The sequence below is a fragment of the Equus caballus genome, chromosome X (assembly GCF_041296265.1).
Source record: "Equus caballus isolate H_3958 breed thoroughbred chromosome X, TB-T2T, whole genome shotgun sequence".
Taxonomy (NCBI): domain Eukaryota; kingdom Metazoa; phylum Chordata; class Mammalia; order Perissodactyla; family Equidae; genus Equus; species Equus caballus.
This window is the reverse complement of record NC_091715.1, coordinates 132,491,643-132,507,412: the sequence shown is the minus strand read 5'-3', so window position 1 is coordinate 132,507,412 and position 15,770 is coordinate 132,491,643. Positions and strand designations below refer to the sequence as shown.

At 36.5% G+C, this 15,770-nt stretch overlaps 1 protein-coding gene across 8 annotated transcripts in view; it reads left to right on the top strand.

Moving 5' to 3' along the window:
* Positions 1-15,393, top strand: part of ATP11C (ATPase phospholipid transporting 11C) — a 172,638-nt gene extending 157,245 nt beyond the window's left edge. Inside the window, exons 27-32 of one of the 8 annotated variants that reach the window (XR_011434968.1) lie at positions 606-709; positions 3,640-3,793; positions 3,913-3,978; positions 9,235-9,325; positions 10,011-10,115; positions 12,764-15,393. Coding sequence is in view for 4 of the 8 variants with exons in the window: in XM_023633754.2 (XP_023489522.1) it covers positions 606-709; positions 3,640-3,793; positions 10,011-10,112 (360 nt within the window). In the remaining 4 variants the exon portion in view is untranslated. The remainder of the gene's footprint in view (positions 1-605; positions 710-3,639; positions 3,794-3,912; positions 3,979-9,234; positions 9,326-10,010; positions 10,116-12,763) is intronic. The other 7 variants (XR_011434966.1, XR_011434967.1, XR_011434969.1 and 4 more) reach the window with 7 other exon arrangements.
* The last annotated feature ends 377 nt before the right edge of the window (positions 15,394-15,770 follow it).

The following is a 15,770-nucleotide window of genomic DNA, read 5'->3' as shown; positions in this document are numbered from 1 at the left end:
GTTATTAATTTAATGGAATAGATATGAGTTTTGTAATTGAAAGGCACACTACATAGGCAGACCTGTGATCCATTGCTACAAGATGCCAGGTGTGTAAAGGTGGTTGCCATTGTGTTTAGTAACCCCTCTCTGTTGTGTTTGAGCTCTCATGACTCCTTTGCATAATTTGTCTCCTCTTCCTAGCTACCCCTTCCCTCTCCTACTCCTTTTGAGTGTACCTGCCTTCACCAGCTAGGCCTCCTTTTGCCATCAGCTCCCTGGCCACCATTACCTGACGACTAGGGGCTCCAGCCTCCTGGATATTACCATTACCTCATTCCTTGCCCTTCCTTCAGTGGTGAGGCATCTGCAGCCCCATACCTACTAGCTACTTGCTTAACTATACCTCTACACCTGTACTCTAGAGTCTAGAGGCCTTGGGGCAGAGCTTAGCTCTTTGAAAAATCTGGCTTCTATTCTTATTTTAGTTCCATTCTCTTCTGGTTGCCTGGTCCAAGCTAGATCCTCCCATAGGTATCACACTGTGTACAAGTTGTCAGATACCCTAGTGTACTGCCTGGTGTGGTTTGCACCCATCATGAAATCCTTGTGTTGTGTCTTTTCAGCTCGCCTTGGATACTCGTTTCTGGACTTGGATAAATCATTTTGTGATTTGGGGTTCTTTAGCCTTTTATGTATTTTTCTCATTCTTCTGGGGAGGAATTGTTTGGTAAGCAGCCATACATGTGTGAGTAATATATAAATAACAAAATAGACATATGTATATGTGCATTGTATAGGCAAGCATTAATTATACTTTTAAAGGTTTGATTATAGAAGATGGCAGGTCTTCAATATTAATGGACTGGTAGTTACTTCTAACCAGTAATGCTAATTTCAGCTAAGATTTCAAATGCAAGTATATAAACCGCATGAGTTACTCAAACAACCTCCTTTCTGGTAGCCCCTGTCCAAATCTTTCAACTTGAATGTGTATTAACATTTCTTGGTGAAGTGAAACTGTAATTTCTAGCATGATCTCCCATGTGATTTCCAGCGGAAATACTCATCCTGTGAAGTTTCTATATGGTATAGTGGCCAATAGATACATTATGATCCATTTGGACCCTATTCTCTCTTTATGATATAGAACTGTCATTCTTGTTACTACAGATGTGCTCAAGGTATAGAATGTATGCCACTTAATATTCAAAGGGTTATATCTTGAAATCACCATCTCATTATTTTCAAGGGTAAAGGCAGACTCTACAGCTTGGCCTTAAAGTTCATTCAGTTCATCTTAGTTCAATAGATGCTTGTTCAGAATCCATTTTGTGTGAGACGCTCTATGGGATACGGAGATGAATAGATGTACCCCTGCTTCAAAGAGATTAGAGTCCACTGAGGGACACATAAGCCACAATTGGGAGAGTTATAAGGAATGAAAATAAGTTAGATTTTCACCTCCTTTCCTTACTCCCAGATGCCTTTATTTTGTTTTTAAATATCAACAGTTATTTTTGTTAATCAGTAGCTTCCCATGACAAGGATGCCAGCAGCAGAGAGCATGGCTAGAGTAAGCCATAGGGTGAGATTCCAGAAGTACATATTTTCACTGGTTTGAGCAAAATCATATGTACAAAACATTCCATGTTATCACACAGATGTGAGGACCATGTTTATGTCCCTTGAGACTTAATTAGAAGAAATTCTTGCTGATTTGAAAGGGTTTTTAAAATAAAAGCCTTAAGAAATAAAAGTATGAAAAACCTAATCACTTAAGGAAGTAGCAGCTCCAAAAAGTGTAATTACAGCATATATTTGGCACCTATGCAGGTAATTATTGAAGCTGAAGGAAGTCTCTGTTTTCTTTAATAATATACAAATGAATCAAAGTTGATTAACCAAACGTAATATACAATTGTAGGTCTGCCCAGAGTACAGCAGTTCTATGAATCTGAGTGATCAGCTTCTGAACTAATTATGCAAAACTTCTACAAGAATAAAATGTTTCAAGCAAACTAAACAAGTTTCTAGCTCTTTCCACAGACTATCCTTATTGATTAAAATAAATCTTTTACATAATTAAGACAGTGTCACACCTGTTGCTAGTCATTAGAGATACTTACTAACTGAAATATTAATAAATCTCTTTTATTTTGTTGCCTATAGAGCTGAGTTGACCTACTACATGAATATAAAATTTATATTATAAAGCAACCAGCAAAATGTGACTAGAAACTTCACGTGTGAAAGTTCAGCTAAATGCTGATTGCAGCTAATATCTCTGGACATATTCAACCCCGAGGCATTGTGACACACCCCTCTTTGGGGATAGGCAGTAAGAATGATGATTTCTGAGCCCCAAACCCAATCCAGGAATAGTATCTTTTGTTTTTTACTGCTCCCCTGCAAAGGTCCATAGATGACATTGAGGTAAAAAAGAAAAATCTGGGGATATTAATCAGAGTATTGTGGGTACTGTGTGAAAGAATACCCTATGACCAGCTGTCAGTTGTCTGCTGGACCCTTAGTGTGGCTCAGTTAATGGCCTAGAAAATTAGTCAGGGTACTCTTCAGAATTAGAATGGGGTTGGAACTCTTCAGAAATTGTTTGTGTGTGGTAGACCCTAGAGCGCCTGTTTAACCCAGACGTCCTAAGTTTCTTGAGCTCACTGTCCTGCTCACTTCTTATTCCACAACTAGTCTCATATATGTAGAGCCACTATCTTGGGTTTATCATGCTACATAAGAGTGCACAAACATCAGTTTATCTTCAGTGAGCACTATGCATGATCTGATAAATGGGACCAACCAGTTACCTACCTAGGGCTCTAATCTGAGGATGGTCTGATATGCTTCCCGACCTTGAGCAGCTGCTTTGCACTTCTCCCCCTCAGCTTCCACCAACATTTAAGTTAGCCTAATCAGGCTCTCTGTGGTCCAGCTCAGTCAGGGGAAGCGAAACTGGCTGTGCTTCTCAATGTCTGCCTAATAGTTCAGTGGATAGTTTTGAATGAAATCCAACATCAGAATCAGGGGTCCTCCTGTATTTCTGGACGCCAAGGCTTAATGTCCTATTAGCAGTATTCTTCTGTCTGTCAACCTACTTGGCACACACTGTTACTCACTATATATTTGTAGATGAGAATGGTAGATTCCACCCATTTAACAGAGAGAAGCTCTGCAGTCCTTTTTATATTACATAGGGTTTTTTGGGCAGTGGGTTATAATAAAAATGTCTTTTAAATTTCTGAATGTAGAGCACAAATCCATTCTCATATTGATAAAACAGCCGAGGAAGTAAAGTGCTTGTTAGCATAAAAATTAACCATCATTTCTCTTGAATATCTTTGAAGTTCTAGCATTTTCTAATGCAAATATTTTCCAGTTGGCAACTTTAAGGTTGATTGCTTGGTTGTTTTCAAGTCAAATGCATTTTGTTACCTTTTTCCCCCCTTACATTATCATTCCTTTTCTTTCCAAACATTTAATAAGTGAAATATGTTTACTACTTTTGGGACGTTCTGAAGAGAATTATTTTTATCAATGTGCATAACGAAGATTCCTTTTAAATACAAAAGACAGTTTAATTACAATTCTGTTTCATATGACAGGAACTGATTTGTTTTTCCATTATGTATTTTCTTTTCACTCTAGGCCTTTTCTCAAACAACAGAGAATGTATTTCGTATTTGCTCAAATGCTGTCTTCTGTATCCACATGGTTGGCCATAATTCTTCTAATATTTATCAGCCTTTTCCCTGAGATTCTCCTGATTGTATTAAAGAATGTAAGAAGAAGAAGTGCCAGGGTAAGAACTAAGTTTATATTATAACATGATTTTTGGAAGGGGCTTCAGTATCTGCCATGAACTAAAAATCTTATTTAGATAATTACATTAGTTACAGCATGTTAAACCCCTCCTTACAGGTTCATCACTTAATTTCCACTTCTGCATAAAAAGTATAGTAAAAACTTCGTTATCCAATGCAGGTGGTAAGTAGATTCCTTAATAGTATTCTGTGTGACCTTTAGCAGTCCATATGAAGTATCTCATATGCTCCATATGGAATTTTAAACAGAAAAAAATGATTTTTTAAAAAATTTAGCCTAGAATTTTCACACCAGGAATTTCCACACCAACATTTCAGCTTTAAGCCTAGAAATTTCCCTGTGGGTTGTTTGCAGATTTTTTTTCAGTTGATAATCCCAATTTGCCTCTTTCAAACCTTTCCCCTTTCTTTAATTATAGTGCTGCTTAATCTCTGTGTTGCTTCTAGCCCTGTCTGTCCAGCAGTATATTTGAAACAAAGAGAATTCCTTGGATGTGGTTTCTACATCCTTACCCTCCTGAGCATACTTGTAAAACTTCAGGATTGTTTTATGAGTGTGGTTTTATTTTTGCTGCTTAAATTGTAAATTTCTTGCAGGAATGAGAAGTTATTACCCTCTGTCAGCCTAATTGCTTGGCCCTGCATTGTCTGATATCTTTTGAACGTTTTTGAAAAGGCCTTTAAAGTGAAAGGGGTAGATTAGCCTGAAAAATAAAACTTTTGGCAAATTTTGACCACCAGGTTAATTAAATATGTCATATTCCTGCCACGACTAGCTCATTTTGCCAAACAAAACCTGTTTCTATCATATTGACACCAACTAGATCTTGTAGCCCCCTCCAAGGCAATATTTTTAGGAAATAGTCTAAGGTTTATATTCCTGACCTGTTTGATCAAATATGCCAACCAGTTTAGCCACAAAACTGATTTGTCTGATTTGTGGCGGGGTGGGGGGGGGTTCCTTTTGAATTGATAGAATCCAGTGGTTGGCATTATGCAGACGTAAGAAACTAATGGGAAAATCTTCAGTGATTAGATGTATAACAGAAAGGCTTCATGATACAAGTCAGTATCAGCCCCACTCAGTAGCAATAGACCATCAGTGGCATAAGCCACACTGATTCTTGGTATGTAGGCCAATCAGTATACAGTTGGGTGGTCAGAACTGGCCTTAACTCCCTGCTTCTGCATGAACTTATGAGTGGAATTGGACATAGCATTAACCTAGCTAAGACTGCCTGAGTCTACTCTTTAATCCTTCCAATAGACCCCTGGCTAATTCCCTCCAGCCTGGTGTTTAGTTTTAGGATGGGAAAGTGACAATTTACTTGTCTGATTGTACCTTAATATCAGTTGAACAGGGGTAAAACAGGTTGATCTAACAGGTTCCTCCCAGAATGGCTCAAGTGGCAATTTGCATGAAGCCAACTAAAAAATGTCACAGGAATAGTTTAGTACCTTGTTATAATAGACAGTTTGTCTGAAAAAGATCTCTGAGGTGCTATTCCATTGTCTTTACTTGGGAATACACTTTGGGGTGCTCTTGAATGTTTTTCTTATTTGGGGTAATGGAGCTCATGCTAAATAATGGCTCACAGTCAGCTTCATGCTCTGAAGATGACACAAAAATCTCAGAAATCAGAACCTTAAAACATAGCATCTTATCCTCTTCCTTAGGCTCTCACTTTTAAAATAATTAGACACTGGCTGGGGGTGACTTTTATATAAATTAAATAGCCATTAAATATTTTAAATATGTTCAATGTTTTTTATAAATGGAGGGATGCTACAAAGCAATCCCAGATAAAGACTTAGAACATTTTCTTTATGTGCAAACTGCAGATTCTGAACTTCTGTTGAAAGCATGGAGTTCGGAGACTGCAGCCCTTTTTACTTAGCAGCATAGAATGTTGCCAGGGGTTTAGCATGAAATTTGTTTACCATGCGTTATGTCCATGATAGGAAGAATGCTAGTGTCTGTGCTGTAGCTTGGCATGCTGATGTGCTAGAACAGCCAGGAGAATTTTCATAATCACCTTCATTCATTCAATCATTCATTCATTTGTTCCTACCCTCATTGAACCAATAAACATGTATTGAACCGCCTACTGATGAACATCTCTCTTTACATCCAATGTCTGAAAGGCTAAATGGTTTTTCAGACTCTGGGATTTCGAGAGTTGCAGACGAGACAAACTGTTATGGGCACTCAGCAGCACTGCCTCTTTTATTTTTTTTTCCTTGTGAGAAAATGCAAGAGCAAAGTAGTGCATATGAATGCATAAAGGCCAACTGAAACATGACAGCCACGGCTATTCTGATAAGTCACATCTGTTTACATAAGGCCCCATTTGGCCATATCGAAGAGGCATAGGCCACTTCTAAGATAAAGGAGAAAGAGTTTCTTAATGAGCAATAGTCTGACATCCTGGATGACTTCCTACTTTGTTTAATATCCTGTGCTAAGGCACTGGACTCATTTTAAAGAGAGGCGAAAGATTCTTTTACACTGGATCAGCCTCCTATCTGACAGGCTCCCTAATGGCATGAAGTTTGTCCCCCTACGGATGTAGAAGATTCCCCCTAACTTCAACCAGTGAGCGTCTTGGATCCTTTGTATACACAGCCAGAAACACTTGTGGCACGCAGGCTGCCAGTGCTATCCTCACGTGGGTCTTGGCAGCTGCTTTGAGAAGGGAACTCAGCAGTGGGTAGTTAAAATGTCTCTGGCATTTGAGAAAGAAGCTAAGCTATTTACATTTAACAATTATAAGAGCAACCTTCTGTTGAATTCTATTCAATTCACCACACATTGCCTGAGGGTCCTCCGTAAGTTACCTACTGTACTAGGTGTTGATAATTCAGGGATGAATCAGATGTGGCCCCAGCTCACAGGAGCTCTCACTCTAGTTAACTTATAAAGGGGATTCATAGGGAACACTTCCATAAGCAGGTATAAAGCAGAATAGTAGACTCAATGATATGGCTTGTTATAATACAACTGAGTTATTTCAAGATCCGAGTCACTACCTCCTGAAGCCTCCAGTAAAAAGGCTGGTATGGTGGCCTCCAGCACAGCCTGAGTTCTGTCATGACATTAGCGTGAATTCTGCTGTCTTCAAAAATAGGTTCACTTAGTTAAGCTACGTATTCCTCAGCTATATTTTTAGCAATATGGTTAATTTTTGAGTTAAAATCCCATCATTAAATATCATAGAGCTTTTCTTTAGCTTATAAATTGACAAAGCTGCATCGCCATGCTGCTGATAGTATATGATGAAACTACCATTGAGCACTAAACAGTGGAACAGCAGGATAACACAGCAAAGGAAATTTAAAGTTTAGGATTTGGGGTATTTCAAAAAGTTGTGTCTCCTCTAAGCACAATTGTTGGGCTGTCTCTTAATCAGTGAAATACGCCTGGACTTTCTGTCCAAGTAACAAATGCCACTTCCTATTTTCAATGGAATTTTCCACATATCTTTATATAAGTTTTCCCATGTAAACATCAGGATCAAATGGGAGGCCTTGACTTTGACTACTAGATGTGGAAACACTGTAATCTTACGGGAATGGACCCAGGAACATGGCCATGCCTCACATGGGATGTTTGCACAAACAAAAAGAAATATTCCATTATGCAGGGAGCTCTTTCAGAATAGAAGACAGGAAGAGGAAGAATGTCAGCTGTCTGAGCAAAATTCCCAGAGAAAGCATTTTGAAAATTTGGGAGAATACAACTTATCCTTATAATAACAGTGGTGACAATGATGATTACTATTGCAATTCTGACAGTGTCACATACAACCATGGCTTCTGAGGGTGTAATAGCCCTATGAACTGACTTAACCGAAGTTGAATCCTAATGTCGTGGCTGTTGAGGTGGACCTTTATGCATTGGCCTCTTTGACATACTGCTACTTTAGCCGGCATCAGAGCTCTCTAGATGACTGCAAAGGAATGTGGAAATGTCATAATGTTTTAGCTCATTATCTCCTGTCCTTCTCACCTCTTCCCCCCACCAATTGCTAGCTATATCAATTTTTGATTGCTTTAGATATTCTTTCCATGCCCTCTACTGCTTTCTGTACTTTCCTATTTCCTTTTTTTCCTTTATAAAGTAACCTAATCTATTAACCCCTAAAATTTCTGCTTCATAGAAATACTTTTATCTCTGATGGTTGGATACAAGGTTTTGAGCGGACCAAAATGTGCTTATCGTTTACAGTCTTAAATAGTTAGGCTTATATGTTAAACACGGGGGTGGGGAGATTGGTATTATGTTAATCTTATTGCAAAGTTTTTGCCCACAAAATGGAAAACAGAGCAATTTAAAATTTTTTTCTCAGAAACTAAATATTTCTCTAGCTTTATCAATTGGTAATTTGCATGTTACCAACATATCACCAACTTTATTTAAGGTAAAATATAAACAGGAAAAAAATGTAGTTATGTTAAATCATATATGAATAAATCAAAGTATTTGCCTTTAAAAGTTTATTAGACTCTGCTGGATACATATGTTACTTTAGCTGGTTTCTTTTTTTAAGCCTATTTTCATTAGTCACTAAGTAGATAATATGGGTAATCTTGATTATCAGAATTGTTAAACTCATCCCCATAGTTAACAACTCATCTTCTGTTTTGCTTGGGCAATGCCAAAGCCAAGTATGTAAATTAGCTTATAACTTTAGGCACAGACTAAGAAGGAAAAAAAATAACCTCTTAGGTTTTCTGATTAAACTTTGTTATCAATTTTTACTTTTTCTAGGTTTTCAAGGAAAAAATCATAATTCTTTAGCCTACCCTTTTAAAGAGTATCTGTAGGAAAAAGACAGACACAGATCAAATTATGTTAGAATAAAGGAAGTTAAGCATTGTTCCAGAGGATGCTGGGACTGAAGTGTTGGTTTCATCAAATGTTTTCCCATTGTGTTGGTTTTGATTCGGTTTTCAACCTGCAGCTGCCTAAGGGCAGTCAGTCTCTTTATATTGTATTTGCCTTTGGATAGGGGAGATAGTTTGGTGATGGATCCTGGGCGTGACTCTCTGACCAATGGATTTTGAACAATGTAGGTTAGTGAATTAATCATTAGAGATAAGCCTTATTTCAATGAGAAGCATATTTTGTAATTTTTTTGTTCAAAATAGTCAATATTCCCATTAACAAAATAATTTTAAGTTGATATACAGAGAAATAGTAATCTGCACATATAACCAGACTCTTCCTAACTCTAACTCTACATTTACCTCAGAAAATAACGCCTTCGAAACTAACATGTCATTTTGACTTCGAATTCTCAAGGTTTCTTTTTAAATGTCTTAACTTTCAGAGAATATTTACTTTTTTTTTTTTTTGGTTTCTGCATTTCTCTTTTCTCAACTGCAATTTTCCACCTTTTGTGCAATTGTGAACAAGGTAACGAAACGCCTCCCTTCCTCAGGAACATCTACTATCTTCATGCTTTCTCAAACCTCCAGCAATCACAGTTTCTCTTGGAGTGAATAAGGTGATTTCCTTTCTTAATGTACCAACTTGCTTGCATCCTCATTTGCTTGACACCATTTTCTGATTCCTAATGAAAAATTACTTCTTGTGATTCATTTTTATATCTTCTATTGATACTTGAGTATTTTGTCATTTTCCTTTAATCATTTGTTCACCTTCTCAAATTGTCACACTGGAGAGCAAGTGATTCTCAAAAGCTTGAACTATAAGTCTCTAATCCCATTGATTCCTGGTACGCAGTGGAAGCCACAGCATGTTAGAGCTAGTCTGTTCACCAAGACAGGAATGTTTTGCACAAATTTCTCTTGGTTCGATACACTCACAGCACCGGCACAACTCTCAGAGGTGTTCACCAAAAGGATGGTAAGGTTTACTAATCAATCAAACCATATTGACTCATCTACCACATAACCTGCCAGTGTCATTTCCAAAACCCAAGTTTGCCACATACTACTAATTAATGTCTTTATACTTCTACCATGAAAACAAATCAGTTTGAGTTGGAGGCTTTCTTAGGTCTTTAAATGTATTCATTTAAATGTTTTGCATTTGCTATAGTATAATCATTTGTACTTTCTGGCCAGAAGAGTAGTGTATAGGAAATGATTTTTCTCTTCTACATTTTTATCACCAGGTAGGTTAACCAATCTTCAAATGCTTTAAGTATCTTTACCTCACTATTACAGAGAAATCTGAGCTGTAAAAGGGCATCTGACTCATTATCCACCAGACCTTCAGTCAGACCTCTTCTTTTACGAACATTCTCAGACGAATCTAATATATTGTAACAGGTACCTAGTGTTAAACGAGTGGGCTGGCTTTAAAGAAACAGATTAACAGCATTATAAAAACAATAAAATATCACTCTAAATTTTCTCTGCTGTTGGTGTGGTGAACTTTATACTATTCTTTGCAAAAATATAAAGATGCATTACTTGGAATATGGGGAAACATATATTTTAAATTTGCTAAGCCCCCAAATAAAATTTTAGGCGTTTTCCAGAGCTGAAGGGTAATACAATATATTCAATTTGTAAAGGGCAAGTTGTCCTGGCAGTGCCATCATGTGAAAAGCCTCACTAATACAGATCAGGAAATATAATCTTGATTTTAAAAGATCATTTGGAAAATTGGAAATAAATATTCCAAATTTGCATCTGTATAATATCAAGTCAGTTTAGCATTGCATGTTCTTTTGGGAATTATGTGAAAATAATTCAATGTGTTTGTACCTCCATGTGCTGTGTCTGTGTGTTTGCAGGTATACACTTAATGTCCTTGTAAATGTCTGATCCCCAAATAGATATTAATGAACCAGTATACTCTAATCACTTTTTTAAATGTCAAGTTTTATTCGAGCTAAATGTTTTCAACTTTCAAAGGTAAAATGTTTCCTAGCCATTCAGGGGGATGCTAGCCTAATTATATAGAATGCTTCATAATTAATTTTTCCAAAAATGAGTCATTTCATTTTATAACATATTGTTACATTTACCCCCCAAAAAATATTGGGGAGTAATTGATATGCCATGGGAGGAATCCTTGAACTCAGAATGACTCCTCTATGTGTATTCTATGTTTCCCACTCTAAGGGCCTCAGTCACCCCAGGCCTTTAGAAGTCTTTTATCCATCCATGGGAATTTAGAGTAATTCATGAATAAGGTTTATGAGCTTGTCAGCTTAGAAACAACTCTATACAGCTTAGGGCAGGGCCATCTTTCATGCACACATAAAAATTAATGATCATCATGAATGAAATTGCAAGTCGGTTCACTTTGAAGCTAACAACTGTTAAGTCCACCTCATAGGCCCATTTTTTTTTATCAGCTATCAACTTCCCCACTCTAGAGTGAAGAATAAAAATTGAACTAATAGATTGAATCCGTTGGTTTTTCCATCTCCTGTAGTTCCTCACAGTGTGCATCTGCAGGGTTATTTTGGAAGCCAACTCATTTTGCCTCAGTCAGCATCTTTTTACCCATTTTGAGCCACTCACCTGCTTATATTTTTCCTCAGTGATGAATATGCTTCCCAGTAGTCTTCGACCCTTTTGTCCCAGATAGCCTTGTCCTAAGCTGTGTAGTACATTTTATTTTAGCTCTACTGTTCTCAGTTAATTTTGTATCCCCCTGGATTGCTTTCTTTAGCTTGATCTGTAGTTTGAGGAACTAAGCTGAGTAGCAGACACTGCTGCTGCTTTTGGCCTCTCCAGGGCCTTAACTCCTACAATGCCTAACATAGAACTGAGGAAGGTTGTTTTTTTTCAAACAGTTGTTTTGTTTGTAATGTAGTTATTTCTTCTAGGAATATATTTTCATGTAGTATTATTTCTCCTCCAAAGAAAATATTTGGCAATTAATTTAGCCACTGAGTTTGTCCCTTGGTTGATAAGGGGACTGCCTGTCTCCTTTTGTAAGTTCTCAGTGTGAGTAGCAACCTTATTTTGGTTAGTCACCATGATCCTGCTACCTGAAGAACTAATAATATGAGAATATGGAACATAAAAAGGAATGGAAGGTATTCTAGAGGACTCTGGTCCAACCATGGCAAGGAAGGTGCACCAAAAGAAGAAGAAAAGAGCACACTCCTTAAGGCCCTCCACTACTCAGGTTTAAAAAGGTTGGATTTTAGAGTGGAGAATCAAAGTTAGACTCCCTCCTTTGATGTAGGACTTCCACTTCTCAATATACCTAATTTACACTCAGTGATCAGTTGTCCCATCGTGTCCCATCCCAATCATAGCATTTGATAATGTTTAGAGGGCGGAGAAGAATCTGCAGATTTCTTAGGGAAATTTCTGTGGTTCCTTTTCTAAAAAAATGAATAAGAAAAACCCAAGAGTCAATTGACTCATAGATACATGATCTACCAAAAGAAAATTAGCTTCAATATTCTAGAAAGGAAATATGTTTCTTTCACTAAAGGAAAAATACTTTCACAACAATCTTTCAAAACTGAATATATTTTCAGACCTTCTCTGTCAAAATTAACACATCCAAAAAACAGTAATCAATTCATTCATTCAACATATCCTGAGCATCTGCTACGTGCTAGGTGGTGGAGACAGAAAGATAAGTAAAATGTCCTTGTTTTCAAGGAGCCCACAGAGTAGAGGAAGGGATCTTGGTTTGCTCAGCCTCTGCTGTGGTAGACAGTCCTAGTAGGAACAATTATTGGGAGAACCCTGGAGCGGTCCAAAAGCAAAAAGCAAGTCTGAATCTATTCAGCTGACAGATGAAGAAAGGATTAAATACTGGTTATTGTATCATTCTTTTTTTTTTCCCCTGCATGTGAATAAAACTTGGCAGTTTGTTAAGATAGCTGCTTTACTCCCATAGCAAAATTTACTACTTCATTTATTTTTGAAAATGCTGAACAGATGGTTTCATAATATTATTAAAATAAACCTTTTAACTCTGTATATTTTAAATTTTTCAGAATCCGAATCTTGAACTGCCTATGTTATTGTCCTACAAGCATATTGACAGTGGTTTCAGCTAAAAACGAAAGCATGAAGAAAACTACAAAAAGTTATCATCTCAGGATATTCGATATGCAACAAACTAAACCACTCTCTTATATCTAGGATTCAAAATAAATGTCCATTAAAATACCAAATGACTCTCTTAAGCATTTACAGTTATTGTAAGTAGCCATTATGGCCAAAGCTCTAAGTTACGAATTATATGAAAGTTGAAAGCAAGAATACTTAGAATTTCTGGCTTTAGATAGAATAATATAACTACCAAATGGGTGCTCTTTTAACCCATGAACTCTCTGAATGGATTTAAATACAGTAGTATAAAGTAGAAGTCATGCAATGGGAATGAATAGATTTTGCTAATATTACTTTTTTTGCCTGGCAGAAGAAATAGGCTGTTTGGATCACATTTCTTGTTCCTGCTGAATGATAATCTTAAATTATTTTTTTTAACATATGAAAAGAATACTTGAAAATACAAGAAGACTAAATGATATCAGTGTATCAGATAGAATAGTTAATCCTTTCTGTTCACCCACATGCTTATTTTGTCTTGATAGAATATCCTTGCCAGAAAATACCTTAAACTCTTAGTGGAAAGAATGTTGATCCTGGGTATTTTTGTGAGAATCAAAAAAATATATTTATTTAATTTTGTTCTTCTGAAGTAAAACCCACTTAATGGGTGTACGGCTACTAGATTTGAAAATAAGACATTCCCAATCAGTAGCCCCTCAAAATAGTTAAGAGATAACAGATTTTTCCAACATTAATTTTACTGAGATCTGAGATCAAGTGGAGAAAACCATAGTTACACTAAAATGAGGACCATTCTGAACATCAGTCTTTTATAATTTTTTGTGGAGAGGAAGGACGAATAGTTTATTTTAAACTGTTAACGTTTTTTATTTGAAAGAGGTGCATTTGTGCATATATGCAGCACTTTTCTTTAAGTTGCCAATTTGAGAAGAAGGGATCCATCCCAAGACGGTGGTTCAGCCTCCAGAGCCATGACTCAACATGAATGTTGTCTCTCTTAGCAAACTTGGCTAGGGTGATGGTCTAGCTCTAATCCATGAGAATTCACCTTGGTAAAGTCCTCGACTTACTGGACTAGATGGAGGTTTTAGCCTCCTAAATAATTCACTTAAAACAAAAATAAATGTGAAATGTCTTTATTAAATATTAAAATTAAATACTTCTTTTGGATATAAATGACTATATTTGACTACTAGATTGAAATGGTCTTTTAAAAAGTGTTTTCATACCAGTTTCCATTTTTGATTGTCTTTCTGGCATGCTTGTACTATTATTTGTGTTTATATTGTACCTAATTTGAAAAGTATTGGATTCAATCTATAGCAGTGTATTTATATAGTCCATATGGCACATTTGATTCTTCTGTGTATATTTTGTGTGAATGTTTAGGTGTAATTTTTCTTAAATTCTAGAAAGGACATAATTTCAGTTGTCAGAAACCATTCCATCGTCACTGACCCTTTTTCATTATTTAATTTGTCCTCATCTATCAGTATTATTTTTGAGTATTTTGTTAGGTGTCATTCACACCTTACCTAAATGTGCTGTGTTCTGGTAGCCCGTATTTGAGGCAGTGTGAAAACAAAATCTGTATATTCTTGGCCTATTCCAAAGAGCTAAAAAATCAGACCCAGGAAAGCTTTTTAATGTTTTGTTGTTGTTACTGTTCTAGTTTTTATAGCTGTTGCTGTATTGTTATTGTTGTTTTACATAAGAACTGTAGGGACTGTGAATACAAATAAGAGAGCCAGAATAGAGAGAGAGAGGCTTGGTTAATGCAGAACCATTGGAGATTTGACATAATCAGAATATCCAGGATAGTGGAAAGAGAACTGGTGGCCTGTAAAATTCCTTGCAGCCTAGAGGACGAGTAAGAAGGATTTAGAGTCATGTCTCAGCTACACATTACACTGCAGCTCAAATTCACAATGGCAATGATATGTAATATCATGGCCTAGGTCCTTGAGGGACTGACTTTCCTTTTTGAAAGATATTTTATTAATGAGCTAAAACATGCCTAGTGTGGGATTAGCAGTTGAATAACTTGAAGCAAGCCATCCAGTATTCCTAGCACTACAATCTAACCACCTTATTTTGTGACAAAGGAAGGGGAAAAATGTAATAATAGGATCATCTACCCATCATTTGAATAATTTTGAACTATCAAAATGTCCTTGTAATTTTCACAACTGTTGTCCGTTGTTTGAGGATGTTATCTACTAAACTGAAAACAAATTCCATACCTACCACATTTACACCAGCAACAGTATAAATGTAAGCCTAAATTTGCAGAATTCATAATAATTTAGTGATGGAATTTTTTAATAACATGCAATATTTAAATGTGCAGATTTTATGCAAGTGTTGACAAAATCATTTTTCAGCTTGCAAAATGGGACTGCAATATTACATTTTTCACTTAAGCAATTTTTTACATCTACGTTGTTGCTTTCTATAATGAATGTGAATGCCATCTTTTATGAATGCAACTTGCCTTTTTCATTATAGAAATTTTTGTTTCATGTAATCAATAAACTTTGGTATGATATGATTGATATTTTAGCCTCCTCTTTGGAAAGGTCTCACTTGGACATAAAAATAACATGGAAGCAAATTGGTGATGAGAAATAAGTTTCTAGTTTCCACTTTGCCCGTACAGTTCACAAAAGATTGACCATTTCTACATGCATTCAACTCGCATTTTAGGGCTATACCTAATTTGAGAAGGTTACAATATTTGTGGGAGTTTTGAATAAGACTCTATCTTGTTACTGCATAGATGAAAGTCCAGCCAAATCAGCAAATACATATTGAAAATCTACTGTGTGCTTGGCAGTGTACTTGCTGCTGCCCACACGTTGGAGGTTGTGTGATATGTGGTCTGTGTCTCCATCCCATTGAAATTATTTCATTCGTAAGTAGCCA